This window comes from Nematocida major (genome assembly GCF_021653875.1).
Source record: "Nematocida major strain JUm2507 chromosome Unknown 2427, whole genome shotgun sequence".
In the NCBI taxonomy this organism is placed as follows: Eukaryota; Fungi; Microsporidia; genus Nematocida; species Nematocida major.
Window position 1 is genome coordinate 142,822 of NW_025952954.1, and position 16,712 is coordinate 159,533.

At 49.8% G+C, this 16,712-nt stretch overlaps 10 protein-coding genes across 10 annotated transcripts; 6 read left to right on the plus strand and 4 right to left on the minus strand.

The window, feature by feature from the left end:
* Positions 1-8: 8 nt before the first annotated feature.
* Positions 9-1,949, minus strand: NEMAJ01_0596 (chromosome transmission fidelity protein 1; the record flags this gene model as incomplete). The annotated part of the gene is made up of 1 exon (XM_047914434.1): positions 9-1,949. One exon carries the CDS (start codon positions 1,947-1,949, stop codon positions 9-11), a length of 1,941 nt encoding a protein of 646 aa, XP_047770391.1.
* A 226-nt stretch (positions 1,950-2,175) lies between these two features.
* On the minus strand, positions 2,176-2,607 carry NEMAJ01_0597 (large subunit ribosomal protein L23e; the record flags this gene model as incomplete). The annotated part of the gene is made up of 1 exon (XM_047914435.1): positions 2,176-2,607. The coding sequence occupies one exon, from the start codon at positions 2,605-2,607 to the stop codon at positions 2,176-2,178; it is 432 nt and encodes a 143-aa protein (XP_047770392.1).
* A 34-nt stretch (positions 2,608-2,641) lies between these two features.
* On the plus strand, positions 2,642-3,649 carry NEMAJ01_0598 (cell division control protein 7; the record flags this gene model as incomplete). The annotated part of the gene is made up of 1 exon (XM_047914436.1): positions 2,642-3,649. The coding sequence occupies one exon, from the start codon at positions 2,642-2,644 to the stop codon at positions 3,647-3,649; it is 1,008 nt and encodes a 335-aa protein (XP_047770393.1).
* A 78-nt stretch (positions 3,650-3,727) lies between these two features.
* NEMAJ01_0599 (uncharacterized protein) lies at positions 3,728-5,158 on the minus strand (the record flags this gene model as incomplete). The annotated part of the gene is made up of 1 exon (XM_047914437.1): positions 3,728-5,158. One exon carries the CDS (start codon positions 5,156-5,158, stop codon positions 3,728-3,730), a length of 1,431 nt encoding a protein of 476 aa, XP_047770394.1.
* Positions 5,159-5,605: 447 nt separating this feature from the next.
* Positions 5,606-7,234, plus strand: NEMAJ01_0600 (elongator complex protein 3; the record flags this gene model as incomplete). Its single annotated transcript, XM_047914438.1, has 1 exon — positions 5,606-7,234. One exon carries the CDS (start codon positions 5,606-5,608, stop codon positions 7,232-7,234), a length of 1,629 nt encoding a protein of 542 aa, XP_047770395.1.
* Positions 7,235-7,438: 204 nt separating this feature from the next.
* On the minus strand, positions 7,439-7,825 carry NEMAJ01_0601 (uncharacterized protein; the record flags this gene model as incomplete). The annotated part of the gene is made up of 1 exon (XM_047914439.1): positions 7,439-7,825. The coding sequence occupies one exon, from the start codon at positions 7,823-7,825 to the stop codon at positions 7,439-7,441; it is 387 nt and encodes a 128-aa protein (XP_047770396.1).
* Positions 7,826-8,437: 612 nt separating this feature from the next.
* On the plus strand, positions 8,438-8,815 carry NEMAJ01_0602 (uncharacterized protein; the record flags this gene model as incomplete). The annotated part of the gene is made up of 1 exon (XM_047914440.1): positions 8,438-8,815. One exon carries the CDS (start codon positions 8,438-8,440, stop codon positions 8,813-8,815), a length of 378 nt encoding a protein of 125 aa, XP_047770397.1.
* A 708-nt stretch (positions 8,816-9,523) lies between these two features.
* On the plus strand, positions 9,524-11,683 carry NEMAJ01_0603 (uncharacterized protein; the record flags this gene model as incomplete). The annotated part of the gene is made up of 1 exon (XM_047914441.1): positions 9,524-11,683. One exon carries the CDS (start codon positions 9,524-9,526, stop codon positions 11,681-11,683), a length of 2,160 nt encoding a protein of 719 aa, XP_047770398.1.
* A 581-nt stretch (positions 11,684-12,264) lies between these two features.
* On the plus strand, positions 12,265-13,911 carry NEMAJ01_0604 (uncharacterized protein; the record flags this gene model as incomplete). The annotated part of the gene is made up of 1 exon (XM_047914442.1): positions 12,265-13,911. The coding sequence occupies one exon, from the start codon at positions 12,265-12,267 to the stop codon at positions 13,909-13,911; it is 1,647 nt and encodes a 548-aa protein (XP_047770399.1).
* Positions 13,912-14,755: 844 nt separating this feature from the next.
* NEMAJ01_0605 (ATP-dependent RNA helicase DDX5/DBP2) lies at positions 14,756-16,276 on the plus strand (the record flags this gene model as incomplete). Its single annotated transcript, XM_047914443.1, has 1 exon — positions 14,756-16,276. The coding sequence occupies one exon, from the start codon at positions 14,756-14,758 to the stop codon at positions 16,274-16,276; it is 1,521 nt and encodes a 506-aa protein (XP_047770400.1).
* Between the last annotated feature and the right edge of the window lie 436 nt (positions 16,277-16,712).

The following is a 16,712-nucleotide window of genomic DNA, read 5'->3' on the forward strand; positions in this document are numbered from 1 at the left end:
AAAAGCTCCTATTCCTTGTAGTTTTTTTCCCATTCAGAGAGACACTTTGAAGCTTCATCAACAGTCTGGGCGCTGTCTATGCATTTTATGTGCGGCTGCATCCAGTGGGAGAGCTTTTCCCTGTACTTTGCAAACCTTCTATCCAGAAGCACCACGTAGCTGTAGTCGCTTCTCGTTCGAACCGACCTTCCTATGGCCTGATTCACCACTTGCAAGCCCTTATCTATAAAGTGCTCGCTTCCTCGGTGCTTCTCGATTAGCTGGGTTTCCTCCGTTGGCTGCGGAAGAGGTATTCCGCACACTATTAGAACACGGCACAGCTCGTCGTTAAAGTTGATTCCCTCGCTGAAATTGCCCCCAAGAACGCACACCATGATAGCCTTTTTCCTCCTAGCGAGAGCACTTTTGTACGTGCTCATTTCAGCATCCCCCTCAAACAAAAACCCGTCCAAGTTTTTCTCTTCTAAACACTTTTTCATTTCAGAGAGGACGCTTTTTGACTGCACAAAAAGAAGAATTCCCCCTGATTTGACTCTTCTGTAGTGGGCGAGGGCCAGGGAGAGCGCCCTTTCCGCCTCCTGGCTCCTTCTTGCGTATGTGAAGAGGAAGTCCTGGCAGATGCCCACAACCAGATTTTTGCACACTGCGGGGTACGCTTTGCTTATGCACTCTCTCTGGAAAAGTCCGCTAATCTCTGCGGATGGGTTTAGGGTTCCGCCCACTGCTATGATGCTCTTCACCTCGGAAAGGTACTCCAGGTACCCATGCGGGTATATATTTCGGAAAGATATCGCGTTTTTATCCACGATCAGATAACTGTTTTTGTCGCACTCTCCAAGAAGCCTGCTAAGTTTCCCGACTTTTCTGAGCGCGCTCTCCTTTCGGTTCTGCACGTCTTCTGCGCTCACGGGAAATATCCTACTGGGGAGAGAGCGCTCTTCAATCACCCGCGCCACCTCCAGCAAGTTTGTTTGGTCTAGCCCTCCCTCCAGCAAAAACCTGTTCACATGGAAGATCCTTTCCTGCTCGGAAACCCGCACAATCAAGGCAGACATGAATATAAACACCTCCAGAAGCTCTGTTCTGTGCACGCCCTCCTTCTTCTCCATGTACTCCGAGAAAAACGGCAAAACACTTTCGACCTCAGAGTACTCCACAGTCACCGTGTTCTCTTCCAGCACGGACCCGCACAAGTTGTGCGCCTCATCAACTACCAAAACTGTTTCGCGCATTTCTATCCCTATTTCCCCGAAAAAGTCCTTCTGCAGCAAAAGAGAGTACGGCAGAATTATAATAGACGAAGTTTTTGCCTCCCTCTTCAAGTAGAAGTGCGGGCACACTCTGCAGCCGCTCCCCCGCTGCACTGCATCTTCTATCGATATTTCGCACTTTTCCCTCCTTCTCCCAGAGGCGGCACTCTCTGCCAGGAAGTTGCTGTAGAACTCGCACTTCTTGTTCTTCACCAGGACTCTGCAGAGGTTGTTTACGTCCTGGGACTTTCTCGCCTTCGGGTGCATGCACGTGTGCCGCCTCGCCCCAAGAACTACGCCCGTCACCGAAAGCCCCCCTATTTTGTTTAGGGCTTCCAGCTCCTTCGCAACCTGTACCAGCTGCCCGTGCGTCCTGCACGCATAAACAACGTGCTTATTCGACCTCCCGTAAATTTCCCTTAGAAGAGCCAGATTTTCCTGCGAAACCCCCTCCGGAAGAGCCTCCGCGCCTCGCACATAGTACATAGCAGACAATAGGCTGGATCTGGTCTTCCCCGTTCCCGTTGGACTCTCCAGAATCGCAAGTGCGCCCTTTTCTATCGCATCCGTGGCGTCTTTTATAAACATCTTCTGTCCTTCATAGAGGCGGCACTTCTCAAACCTCCGCAGAAAGTGCAAATATTCTGCGCGCACGCCCTCTGAATTTTCTGCTTTTTTCTTCTTCCTGGGCCCTCCCATGCAGAATATTTTCAAAATGCAAATTCATACCCGAAAACTCAAACAAAAACGCCTCCTGCAACATCGCATTTAATTTTCTCTGCGCGCACAAAAATCCACGCCCTCCGCGCAAAGCCTCTAGCAAGGCATCTTTAAGCATAAGCACTTTTTATTTCTCTTCATGCGCAGGCTGTGCCCAGCCACAATGACATGCTCTGGCCTCCTGGCGGTTTCTACTACTAAGGGACTACTTGATGCTGGTTGCCATGGAGGAGATCTTTGGCCACAGCTCTGCACACTCCTTGGCGACTGGTCCGGTGATGGCAGTTCCCTTGATCTCTCCCTTTGCGGTTATCACCACAGCTGCGTTGTCCTCGAAGGAGACGAAAACTCCGTCTTTTCTTCTCCAGGATTTTCTCTGCCTGATGAGCACGGCTGGGACGACCTTCTTTCTCATGTCTGGCTTTCCCTTCTTCACGGAAGTCACGATAATATCCCCGGGGGCTGCGAATGGGAGTCTGTTAAGTCTTGATCTGTTACCCTTGACGGCAATGATCTTAATGGACTTTGCACCACCGTTATCTGCGCAGGTTATGACTGAGCCCACCTGCACTCCTGGCGTCATCTTGTATCTTGACGCAATTCTTTTTAATCCAGACTTTTCGTTCTTTCCTACCATTTTATTACTGGGGGAATGAAAAAAGAAAAGAAAAATGGAAGAGCGGAAATTTTCAGAGAACTTCAAAATAATCGAGAAAATTGGAGAAGGCTCGTTTAGCACGGTCTTTCTGGCAGAAGACGCGCAAACAGGGAAAAAAGTCGCCATAAAGCGAATAACCCGGACAACTGCCCCAAGCAGAATAGCTAATGAGCTGAAGTTTCTAATGTCGGTCCAAGGCATGAAGAACATCGTGGACATAATAGACACGTATAGAGACAACACGGATGTTTTCATCGTATTTCCCTACGTTGAAATAACGGACTTTAAAAAGATGGTGCATGTTTTCACAATTTCCGACATAAAGCACTACATGCGGCACCTTCTGTGCGCCCTTCAGAGCATACACTCCCAGGGCATAGTGCACCGAGACGTGAAGCCCAGCAACTTCCTGTACAACCAGAGCGCGCGAACGGGGGTTTTAATAGACTTTGGGCTTTCCCAGAAAATAGAGGATGCCCCGGAGGAGGAGAAGAAGGAGAAGAGGCGGCGCTTTTTCTTCAGCACGCACTCCCTGGGGAAGAGCATGGCTGTTGCCTCTCGTGCGCCCGGGTATTTACTTCGAGACTCGCGCCCTGCGATGTGCGCGTCCAGGTCTGGGACGAGGGGATTTAAAGCCCCGGAGGTCCTGTTTCGGGCTGACTCCCAAACTACGGCGATAGATGTGTGGAGTGCTGGGGTTGTGCTTCTCTCGCTTTTGTGCCGGAAGTACCCGTTTTTCACCTCCAAGGACGACATAAACACGCTCGTAGAGATAGGAAGCCTCTTTGGGGACGAGGAGATGCGGAAGGCAGCGAAGCACTACAAAAGAGTCTGGAGGAGCAACATTGAGGCGTGCATGCGGCAGAAAATATCCTTTCGAACGCTAATAGATATGTGCAATCTGAAGCACGTGGAGATGCCTGCCTCTGCGCTGGACCTTTTAGAGAAAATGCTGCAGCTGAAGGCCTCCGATCGGATTACTGCAGAGGAGGCACTGCGGCACGACTTCTTTAACGACTGAAGCTCTGCAGGCGGCCTTAAAGGGAAAAGCGTATTTTCTGGGCTGAACCGCATGCACGGGCTTGTATTGATTTTCTGTTTATTCTTTTTGCTGGCCTGGGGAAGGCTCTACTTTGACTGCTCCCTGGACTTTTTCAATGATCCCTGGTATGCACAGGAAGTGCCCGTACGCCAGGGAGCTCCTCCACATTTGCAGGACCCTGGCTGGCCTGTAAACAACCGGAAGGGCAAAGTATGAAAACGCCAGAAGCTGCTGCAGGTGCACTGCCGTGTTTATAATAAAAGCCCAGCAAGTGCTTTCTCTTCTTCTGTGCGGGGTCTTCCTGCAGAGTCCCATTGCGGCAAGTGCTGCAACTGCCACTGGCCACGACCCTGCGTGGAGGGGGAAGACAAAAATGTGTCCGTACGACGCTACGGATGCGAGCATGTGCTGCACTGCGCCTTCCCACACGGAGGAATCTCTCTGTGGTTTGGCCTCTTTTTGTGGGGTTTCCTCTTCTTTTTTGTCTTTTCTTGCGAGGGCTTCGCAGAGTCTGCGGACGAGTTTTGCCCCTTCGATATTCCAGAGCTCAAAGAGCTCCTGCGGGTTCCACGGGTTTAGGAAGGAGCGCAGCCTTGTGTTTTCAACGCGATCTATAAACCCTATCTGGTACACGCCCTCCTCAGAGACCCACAGTGCGGAAATGTACAGAATCTTGCCCAGATGGAGTCCTGCAATGGTGTTCTCAAAAAGCCACGCTCCTGCCAGCTTCCTCCCTGCGGCTTCTATCTCTTTGCCGATCACTCTGTGCGTGATCACAAAAAAGGCCGAGTAGATAAAAGAAATAACAGAGTTCATGATTAGCCTGCTGTACACGTGCATAACATAGTCCTCCTTTCTGTCGCAGACGACCTTTGGGTCCTTTTCCTTCCCAATAAACTTCTGCACCTCCGCCTGGTCTGCTGTTTCCGCCAGATACATGTATCCTGTGCTCAGCCACTTTTCGTACGTGCTGTAGCTTATCACTGGGCCGTATCTAAGCCCTGGCAAAAAGAAGACGTATCCGAAGTACGCCATAAGTCCACTGCTTCCCGGGAGGTACTCCATCCCTATGTACATGTACTTCATGAAAAAGCTGGAAACGGTAAGAATCAAGAAGGGGTTGCCTTCGGGCGCCCCCTGCAGCATGTGAGTGGCAAATACGTGCACTAGATTGCACGCCAGGAAAACCTTTGTTCTCGTCTGCTTGTTCTTGATCGGGATGTATGCGAGGAGCAGGTTCATAGGCACTCCAGAAAGCACGAGAATAAGCTCTCTCGTTCCGTAGAGCGCAGAAAGAACCACACCCCCGATCAGCACATTAAACACTTCTCGGATAAAGAATCTATTGCACACGTGCGGGCTAACCACCCCAAAGAAAAAGGCAACCAGCATCCCAAGCACAGCATTGTTGTCGTGCACCGGCATGTCTTTAAGACTGGTTTCAAGCAAATACGCCAATTTATTGGCAATCCACTGCGACTTAAGCATGGAAAATAAAAATAAATTGCGCATATATGGATGTACGTCTGCCCCAGAAAATCTCCATTTTAAAAGATGCTTTCCTTCCCTGCCTGCACTCTTCTCTATCCCCGAGCATGCACTCGCTCTTTTCTGCGCCCGTGCCACCCCGTATTTCGCACAGATCCAGCTCCAGCAGCCAATACCGGCCTCCAAAACACCCCCTCCTTCGGCCCCACACTTTCCCGGCTTGCACGTGCACGTAAATATGCGCCCCCTGCAACATTCTCCACTCCCAGGGCCTTTTTTTCTTCGAAGTTTTTCCCCGCTTTCAGCCAGGAGCGACAGTGCCCTCTTCACTTTTTCGTGTTTTGCAAGTTTAAAAACAAAGTTGTACATTGCATGCTGTCTCGCGTATGTTTTTGGTTTTATTTTCTGTCTTATGCAGAGAAAGCACAAAAATTTTAATTCTCTACAATGCTTGAGCTAACATGTAAAAGAAGCTCGTCTGGAGGCTTGCATGCAGCCTGTGCTGAAATAGTGTCCATACTAAAGGAGGATGCCGAGCACAAGGTGAAAATCAAGGACCTCGTGCAAAAGATGGCGAAAAAGCACGGGCTAAAAGACACGCCCAAACTGTCGCAGATACTTTCTACTATTTCCGAGGAAGACGCTGCTGTTATTTCGCGTCTTAAGGTCAAGCCTGTAAGAACAGCGTCTGGAGTTGCCGTGGTTGCAGTAATGGCTAAGCCGCACAGGTGCCCGCACATTGCAGTTACAGGAAACATCTGCGTGTACTGTCCAGGGGGGCCGGACTCAGACTTTGAGTACAGCACGCAGTCGTACACGGGGTATGAGCCCACGAGCATGCGGGCAATTCGGGGAAGATACGACCCCTATAGACAGAGTGTAGACAGGCTGAAGCAACTGGCTCTTCTCGGGCACAATATAGACAAGGTCGAGTACATTGTAATGGGAGGGACTTTTATGTCTCTGGACAAGGAGTACAGAAACTGGTTCATAATGAAGTTGCACGACGCCCTCACAAAAAGAGAGTCGCATACGCTTGAGGAAGCCATCTTCTTCAGCGAGAGAAGCACGAGCAAGTGCGTCGGGATAACGATAGAAACACGCCCGGACTTTTGCATGGAGAGACACTTGAACGATTTGCTCTCGTATGGATGCACGCGCCTGGAAATAGGCGTCCAGAGCGTCTTTGAAGACGTGGCTGTGGACACGAACAGAGGGCATTCTGTGCAGGACGTGTGCGAGTCTTTCAAGCTGACGAAAGATGCGGGGTACAAAATAGTCACGCACATGATGCCAAATCTCCCGAATGTGGACATGGACAGAGACCTCCTGCAGTTCCACGAATTCTTCAGCAATCCCAGGTTTCGCACAGACGGACTCAAAATATACCCTACGCTTGTGATTCGGGGGACAGGGCTGTACGAGCTCTGGAAAAACGGGAAGTATTCGAACTACTCGCCAAACGAGCTGATAGACTTGCTGGGGAAGATATTCACGATGGTCCCGCCCTGGATCCGGATATACAGAGTGCAGAGAGACATTCCCATGACGCTGGTCAGCTCAGGGGTCGAGCACGGAAACATCAGAGAGATTGTTCTCTCCCGGCTGAAGGAGCAGGGCCTTTCCTGCAGGGACATACGGACGCGAGAGGTGGGGATAAACAACATACACACAAACGAACTCCCCGAGAAGGTTGAGCTCGTGAGGAGAGACTACGTTGCAAGCGAGGGGTGGGAGACTTTCCTCTCGTACGAGGACACGGCCAAGGACATCCTCGTGGGCCTGCTGCGGCTGAGAAAGTGCGGGCCCTCAACGTTCAGGAAAGAGCTCCTGGGAGGAGTCTCCATAGTCAGAGAGCTGCACGTGTACGGAAGCGTGGTGCCTGTAAAGGGGAAAGACTTCTCGAAGTACCAGCACCAGGGATACGGGAAGATGCTCGTAGGAGAGGCTGAGAGAATTGCAAGGGAGGAGCACGGCTCAAGGAAGCTCGCCATAATATCCGGGATCGGAACAAGAAATTACTACAGGAAGCTCGGGTACGAAATAGACGGGGTGTACATGTCCAAGGACCTGTAGCCTACACCCGAGCGATTCCAAGCCAGTATTTGGCGTATAAGAAATAAAAAGCACGCGCTGAAGCTTTTCAACGGCTGCTTTTTCTGCATATTTGGCCGTGCCCTTGCAGGCGAGTGCATTTATTTACAGAAAAGCAGCGAATTTTCTCTGTTTTCCTTCAGTGGCTGCTCTTTTGCACCGCCTGAGAGGCCTGGGTGATTTTAGCTATTTATCTGAGAGGACAATCAGGGACTTGGCGGCGTACGTCTTTACTCGCACCTTTTTTCCGCGCAGTCTCTCAACCGCAGCGGAGACAGCACCTGCAACTATCTCTACCTTTTCCGCAGCACGCTCTAGCATAGATGTCTCCTTCACGTGCATCCGCACTTCTCCGTTTTCCTCAGCGCATTGAAGGCAGCACTGCAAGTACTCTTCTAGCGTGGGGGTGAGGCTTTGCAGGGTGTGCATAAGAGTGTCCTGGGAGATTTCCTGGTAGGATATTTCTTCGGCTATTTTAACGCCTAAACATGCTCCAAAGCGATAAATATCCCTTTTGTTCCCGCGCAGCTCTTCAAAGACGGAGAGGAGAATCCAATACGAAATGTCTTTCATTTGTTGTACAATTTTCAGCAGAAAAATTATAATCCTCGGAGCTGTTGCCTGCACTCCAGTAGAAATCACGCCAGAAATGGAGCTGCAAAACCAGGAAGAAAGAGCGTCCGGGTGTGATGTACCCGCAGAGGAGCGAGTATGTGCGTTTTCAGGTGCTGCCTCCTTCTGGCTGTGCGCTTTCTAAGGTTTCTGTCTCAGCGTATTTTCGCAGAGTCTCCATAGAGGAGTTCTTAGCTCCCAAGAAAAGAGCATCATTGCTTATGCTGCGAGATTGTGCATTTCTGCCGAGATAAAGTGCTGTTCCGAACTATATCTGGGTTATTATTCGGGGTTTCTGGGTGGACTCGCCCGGGGGTGCTCTAGTAGGCCAGCACATCCACACGGCAGGGCAGACTTAGAGTGTGCAAAGCCCAAATAACCGGAGTGCGGGAGTGAAAAACCAGAAAAAAGCATACGTGCACAAAGCCAGAATAAGCCAGCAGCTTAAATAGAGATAACAGAGATGCACCCATCAGAAGAACCATAAAGAAAATGGTTGGATGCATCAAATCGAACAAATGCATAAATAGCGAAAAATTAGAAAATGTTGCATGCTTTGCATAAACGCATTTTATGTTAAAATTATTCTGGCGTTTTGCACGGTCCTCTGCCTCTGCACTCGCGGGGCGGCGGGAGCGCGGAAAAAACATTCTCTCAGACGAAAGTATACGCTCGGGCGCGCTGCTTAGCACAGGCATGTCAAATCCTGGAAGCTCAGATATGGTTTTAGGCAGATTTCAGGACAACTCTGTCCTGTGCTCTGGCGTTATGGAAAAGGGTGCAGGGAGTGGGCAGATCCTCAAGCGGGCAGTGCCCATAGAGGAAGAGCCTGCTTTGTGCAAAGATTCGTGCAGAGTGGCGCACGGAGTGCCAAATGAGGCTGATTTTGAGGCTAAGCATTTCCAGAAGATTGCGGGCTTGGCTGAGAGCGCCTCTTCCCCTACGTATTAGAAAAAGGCGAGGAACTGGAAGTTCTGGAGGATTTGCACAGCTTTATGGATGTTTTTGCGCACGGGGAAACGTGCTGAATATTATTACAAAAACCGGAGGGCGCAGAAGTTCCAATTCTGCCAGCAGACGAGAGATACAATGGTAAATATAGAACACGTCATTGCAAGTCTGCTTGATTCCCGATGCATGCGCAAATAGGTTTTTGGAGTATATGAAGGTTGCGGCAAAATCCACTGTAGACATAACAAGAAAAAAGTTCTCGGAGCTTCTTCATTTAAGGGCCTTCGTTAGGGGGGGCCAACAGACAGAACCATCTTATGACGGACAGGACCTCATCAAGGAAGAGCGCAGACTCGTCGGGGTGATCCAAGAGGAAACTGCAAAGAGCCTTCTTAGCGTGCATAGGCCCAGTATTGAAGCACTTTCAGAAGAGTTCTGCTAGCTGGAAGTGCCTCGGCCTGTTTGGGCCTATAGTGGAAGGCCCAAAGAGTGACTTTTTAGCATGTAAAGGCGCTTTTTGGGGCTCTTTTCTTATCTGGCCATTTCTGTGCATTTTTCGCGTAGGAAGACTGCATTTTGTGACAGGAGTTATATAGAAGTGTGGGATGTGCTTTTTGAGTTTTTATTACGGGATAAAAATGCACTTTTAGTATCATATAATGTATTTTAGCATTTTATTTGCCCGTTTAAAAAGAAATTACTTCTTCTATGAAAAACATAGTACTTGATGGAGTTGACCTAAAATTCAAAAATGACTCTCTAGGGGAGGAGCTAGACAAGCTAGAAATAACAGACTTTTCTGTAATCACCGACTACTTTATGCTATCTATGCTGCTTTTTAGAGTTTTCAAAATGCACACTATAGTGGAAGCCCCAGAGAAGTGGCCGAAGAAAGAGAGGGTGTGCATTGAAAGAGGCATACACGCGGGGGTGTACATCCAGCTTCTGGAAATCTCAAAGACTGCTGCTGGCTGCGTAAATGAGCTTTTTAAGCCTGTATACGGCAAAAAACAGTACAAAAACTGGATGCTATTCGTAAACTCCAAAAGAAAAAAAGACCCCGAAGAAACCATCGGCAAGTCCATGGCCCGGATATATTCCAAAGAAGCGGAGAAAGTGCAGTGCATGTACGATTACTGCGGGGTGGTAAAGTTAGTGCAGGAGACACAGAGAATCACAGACCTCGTGTTTCAGAGCATGGTCTCGTGCAAGATATCTCTAGAAAAGGCCAAAAAAAAGGCTGCCCTAGTTCCAGCCGGGCGCTTAAATGCAGGAGTGCGGATGGCGGAGAAGATAAAGAGGATAGAGCATGAACGGGGTATTTTATGCCGGAAAGTGGCTCTGCTCGAAAGCTACAAGAAGGGACTATTCATGGCAAAGTGCCTCCTTTGGAATAAAAGCAAGAACTTCGAAAAAACAATTAAAGAGCTCAGGGAAGAGCACATAGAATACGGTCTTGCAGTGATAGAAAACACCAAAGTTTTGCAAGAAATATCCAGCACTGCATGCAGGGGAGTTGCATCGTGCAGGGTGATATATAGCGTAGAGTGCCAGCGAGACCAGAAATGCATGGCTGTAAGCAAGACTTCTTCCGGAATAAGCATCTTTCTCTGCGGCAAGTGCCTGGCCAAGGCAGTGCATGAGAAGCACTCGAGCATATTTCCTGTTGTAGGGGAAAACACAATACAGGCTCAGTTTGAACCCTTTAAGGAGAGAGTGTATCGCCTAGAGGACCAAATGTACATAACATGCGCAGTTGTGATAGAAAACACGCTAAAAAACGATTTTTCAACCACTTTTGGGACATTCCTGAAGAGCCTCAACGCGAGCAAGTTTCCCGAAGAGATGGAAGACGACATATTTAAGTTTGTGATGTGCGGCGGCAGGAAAAGGCTGCTGATAGAGTGTGCTGCAAGGACTGCGTTTGAGCACCTCCCAGCACTGGCGATGGCAGCCCAAAAGGCAGAAATGCACCACCCGAATTCCCAAGTTGCGGCGCTAAACTTCATGAGAAAAGACGCAATTGAGCAGGACATCCCCATATGCGTAATTCGGATGCTGATATTCTACAGGAGAGTCTTCACCGCAAGCAAAATTCTGCACCCTTTTAGCAGAAACTGTGCAGTGATTATTGACAGAAAATATCCAGCATCAAGAATAAAGTGCTTCCACGGGAAAAACCTGCGCATACCCGCAAAAAACTACCTGATTCTAGAGCCCGTTGCCATTTTAGAAACGCTCCGAAAGGGCCTCTGCATTCCGTCTATGTGCAATTCCGACGAAAACGCGCTGAAATTCAGCTACCTCGTAAACTGGGATGTTTTTACGAATAGAAAGTCCGGCCAGGAAAGCGTTCAAATTACGCGCCCTCTTCAACAGCTCCCAGAAGAAGGCCCTGCTTCAGAAAAAATGGAATACGGCGAGACAGTCGAATTTTGCGTGAATGTTTTTGCCTATGGTCTGTCCCCGCACGAAAAAGACCAGGAGAAAGCCCGGAGACTATTCAGAAAAAAACAGAGCAGGATAGACCCGAGAATACTTGAAGTTCTATCGAGTAAGGAAAAAAGTCCAATTTCTGGGGTGGAAAAAGACGGCGAAGATGGGGGCGTAGACCTTAAGAGGGTGCTTTTTAAGCTCCCAATGCACTTGAATGGGCGCGCTCTCCTTTCGATGGCCTCTGCGAAGCTTAGCATTTTTATTGATGGCCAGCTTGTTGAGGACTCTGCAATCCCCTCGGATGAAGGACTGCCTTCAGAAGGAGGATCCGGGGAGGTATTTCCCAGGGCGCTCGGAGATGGCGGCGCCGAGAAAAGACCCTGCGAAGAAGTGCAAGAACATTGCACGCCCCAGAAGGCCAGAAAGGTGTAGATGCATGTTTCTGGAAGAATTATGTGCAGGGCCGTCGTATTCTCGGGCACTCTCTATTAACTATATGTTTTAAATAAAGTCTACTGAAGGGCTTTTTTTGGATTTTGTTCGCGTGTTTTTGCTTGGGAGAGGCCGTGCCGAGTGGAAGTGCATGGAAGACTTTTTGGAAATGCGCGAAAGAATAGGCGAAAAAACGGGCGGAGCTTTGCATCACAGTGTGGGCGCACGTATTCCGCCAATTTTGCGCCGCCCCATGCCCTGGGAGCCTGTATAATGGCTTTTTTCGTGCGGGCAGCGGCCATTTCGCCTGCAAGAACGGCCGGGGCGAGCTCTGAGCTTTAGGGCACTCGCAAGGGGCTGCTCCCACACGCTCCTGCTGCACATAGTCCGTGCTTTCCATCGATTTCCACACGAGCAAAGCTTAGGGCCAACTCCCGAATGTGAAGCTCCTGCAGCTTTTTGGGCGTACTTTTCCGATTGGATGGAACCGCAGAAGACAGAGTTATTGTCTTTCCGTGGCTCCTGGGAAAATCAAAATGTTTAAAGAAAAAAGTATATAGAAATGGCTGCGCGTTCTCTGAATGAAAGCAGAAAAGAGAATAGGAGGCTCTACTTTACTATGCGCCCTGCTAGCGTGCAGGTGCAATGCCACTATGGAGAGCAGCACAGTAAGCGCTGCAAACACGCTATCTACGCCGAGCATCATGCACATCCCTACACATGAGATAGTTCCGCCCTTTATAGGCCTTTCCCGAATCAGCTCGGAGAAACAGGACTTTTCAGAGGAGGATCAAGCCCACATGAGCACGCACACGGGCGAAGAAGACAGCTCGAACGAGAAACATCGGTTTGCAGGCAACGTCCTCTTCCAGAAGGAAAAAGGCCTTGAGGGGAAGAATATCCTGGAGAGAGCTGCAGAAGTTTACAAGGCAAAGACGCCATTGCTTGGAACTTCGCACCTGCACGTTCCAGAAGGCTCCCTGGAGAAGCACATGATGAGCCTGGAGGGATCCTGGCTTGCGAAGTTCCCTATTGAGGGGACCTTCCAGGGCATCATCATGCGAAACATGGAGTACGCCTACTCCAGCTTAAACGGCCAAGCAGAGGAGGACTCCGAGGAGGATGCAGATCCCACGAAGTTTACGATGAACAACATTATCACTATGCTGGACATGGGCCAATTGAAGGCCGTGTCGGAGATTAACTCAGCCAGGATAGCAGAGGCCTCGCTGAAGTTCATCCAGCAGAGAGAGTATACAGACAGCCCGGACTTAGCGGAGGCAATAAAGAGCGGGCTAAGCATCGTCGAGAGCAACATCCATGCAAGCAAGCAGGAAATAGAGAATGCGCACTACCAGGAGAGGCTGGCTCTCTACACGTACAAGCTGAGGCCTATAGGCAGGAAGAAGCGAAGGTTTGCAGGCAAGAACTCGCACATACTCTTCCCAAACCACGAGGAAGCCCCGAAAAAGACGCGCAGCACAAAAGGGGAGGAAGACGCAGAGATGGCGTACGCCCGACTCACTAAATGGGCCAAGTTCAAGCAGCTCATGCAGCTGAACATTCTCCACCAGATGATGGGCCTAATTATGAACACGGAAGAGTCCATCCGAATTCTGGTCAATGACTCTTTGCACGCCCAGGACCTCAAAGACTTCATAAAAAGTGTTTGGGTTGAGGTGTACGTGGCGATGGGAACAGCCCTAAAAATAAACCCGAATATGCTTGCAGATCCGCGCATAGAGCAGAGCGACAAACTCATAGGCTCAATTCTAGAGTCGTGCACCCAGATGCTGAACCTTTTCCAGCGCTACATGCACCGAGAGTTTGAGGAGGTGTACAGCGTCCTCGAGGAAGAGAGGAGAGCTCACTGCAGGGACAGAATCCAGCGCCTGCTCGAGTACATGGCGTACCAGAAGAGGTATTGGTCTGATGCGATAGAAACCATCCACAAAGCCCGATTCTTCTTCAGCAGCCGCGCAGATGCAAAGTCCGTGTACTCCCACATGCTCCGAAAGTTCGAGGGAAAAACCTTGGGGGAGCGCGAGGATGCGATGTTCAAGGCGCACGGGAAGGCTGACCTGCAGAAGATCAAAGATCTGGGCCGATTCTACGAGCTGGAAGACTACGAATTCGATCAGGCTCTGGCTGAGTTTGGCGAGACCGGGAGAATCATAACGCTGGTCATAGACGACGGCGTGCCCAAGCCAAAGTCTATCTCTAAATAGGCATGCAGCAGCCCAGTACAGGACAGCAGACGGCTCAAAAGCGGGTGCACAGCACAGAAGAAGACCCGATAAGCAGCAGATGCTGCATTAATAAAAGCTAGTTTTGCAAAGTCTCAGCCTGCCAAAATATTCCTTCTTCCGTGCACTTTTTTACTATTTGAATTTATTGAATAATTTTCTATGCCCAGCTGTTTCCAGCACGCAATGACGTTTTGGGGACTCTTTGGAAAACTTGCAAGAATAAAAAATAAGAAGAAAAATGAAATCTTCTGCGGACTTCCCAGAGTTTTCCAAAAATGCAAAAGCATCCAGAGAGAATTTTCTCTGGGGGGTGCCCGAATAGTCCGAGTGCCGGCCAGATATGCGAAATATTCCCGTGGAGTTTCAGCAGGGATCCAGCAGGGTTTGCCCAAGGCCTAGCCGGACCTTGCTTGGATTACGATAGTGTCTCCGGGATTCTTTTCAGGCTGCAGAGGGCCTGAATACTAGCGTGTGCACATTCCTGAGCGTCAAGAAATTCTAAGAATCGAAGATCAGACCAAGCAAAGGTCGACAGCCGGGATCCTCCAAAGGCTAATAAATCTTTATTGGAGCTTCTCCTAGGCAATATTCAGAATTTGGCCTGGATTTACGACACTGAGCAATATGAAACAAACACGTACAAACACAAAATATCTCCAATCTAGGCTGGACTGTTTTTTTTCTTTTTAATTTGTCCAAAGCAGGCGATGTTTTTATTTTTGTTTGGGCCGTTTCTTTTAATATGTCCAATGGAAGCCTTTGCGCACGGAAAATATTTTATTTTTTCAAGCTATATAATGAATTTTTTTTTTTGCCTTGTAAGATGACTACCAGTTACGGAGGAAATAGATCTAGAGGAGACTTCAAGAGAAGAGGCGATTTCTCAAGCGGAGACAGAAAGGAAAATGGGCGATTTGGTGCAGCACGCAGGGGAAACTTTGGAGATTCAATGCAGGACAACGGGCCAGTAGAGTTTGATAAAGAGTTCTACAGCGAGCACCCAGAGCAGGAAAAGCTGAGCGCAAGCGAAGTCAACGAGATGAGAAAGACCTTCGACATGACCATTACAGGAGATAGCATTCCAAAGCCGTGCATGAACTTCGAGCACTTTGGATTCCCAGAGAGCGTTATGGCGGAGTTCAAGAGGTCGGGATACACCAACCCCACGCCAATACAGGCGCAGGGATGGCCCATGGCACTTTGCGGGCGAGACATGGTCGGAGTCGCAAACACGGGATCCGGAAAAACACTTTCCTTCATCCTCCCGGCACTGATCCACGCGAGAGCACAGAAGCCGCTCAGACAGGGCGACGGACCCATCGTTCTCGTACTCGCCCCAACGAGAGAGCTCGTTTCGCAGATCGAGGAGGAGGCAAAAAAATACGCAGGATTTTTCGGCATGAGAACATTCTCCGTCTACGGAGGAGTCCCCTCAGGGCCCCAGAAGGGAGCAATTAGAAGGGGAACGGAAATCCTCATCGCAACCCCCGGGAGACTTATCGACCTCTACGACCAGGGCGCAGTGTACCTCAGCAGAGTCTCGTTCCTCGTCCTCGATGAGGCAGACAGAATGCTCGATATGGGATTCGAGCCGCAGCTTAAGAAGATCATCCCGGAGACAAACCCGAAGAGACAGACACTCATGTGGTCGGCAACGTGGCCAAAGGAGGTCCAGTCCCTCGCGAGAAACTACATGAACGACTACATCCAGGTGAAGATCGGATCGGCAGAGCTCGTTGCAAACATAAAGATCACGCAGAAGACGTACATCGTAGAGTACAGGGAGAAGGACAGGCTGCTTTCGGAGGTGCTCACAGAGGTCGCAGGAGACGAGAAACTCAACCCGAAGATCATCGTCTTCTGCAACCAGAAGAGGAAGTGCGACGACCTCGTCGATAAGATGCAGGAGTACGGATGGCCAGCAGAGTCCCTCCACGGGGATAAGGCCCAGAACCAGAGAGACAGGATCATCGCAGACTTCAAGTCGGGAAGGAGAAGCATCCTCGTCGCAACGGACGTGGCGGCAAGAGGACTCGACGTGAAGGACGTGAAGGCAGTTATTAACTACGACTTCCCAGGGAACTGCGAGGACTACATCCACAGAATCGGAAGAACAGCGAGAGGAAACTCAGAGGAGGGGCTGTCGCTCACATTCTTCTCCCCAGTTAACGACAGAGCAAACGCTAGGAAATACATAGACATATTAAGGGACTCCAAGCAGGAGGTGCCTTCAGAGCTCGTGAAGATTGCTGAAACAAGAGGAGGAAGCAGCGGAGGAAACTTTGGAGGACGAAACAGACGCTTTGGCGGAAATATGGCAGCTAGAGGAGGGAGAAGGTGGTAGACACCGCAGAAATTGCCTCGTATTTCGCTCGCGTTTACACGCAATAAAAGAACTTACTTTATTTAGAGAGCTGCAGCCCTGAAAGCACCAGGCGTACACAGCCCGTTTTATCGTTGGGCTGAGAGCCCAGAAGAGCGCGGGAGAGTTCCCGGCGATCGTAAATAAACACATTAGTAGAAGAAGGGCGCCTGGGCACTTTTATTCACTTGAAGCCGGAAAAGGGCTGGGCTTCTTGCACGGGGGCTGCGCTTTTTTTCGGCTGCATCCGCGCAGGGAGGGGGTTTTGCTGCGCGCGGGCGTCGTTTTTGTCTGTTATTTGGTTGAGCTTTTTTGCTGTTTCCAGAATCTGCAGGGGACTGGTCACTGCCTGCACGACGCGCTTCCATATCATGGGGATAAAAATAAAAGTGCATTTGTCGCACTCAGTCAGGTACGC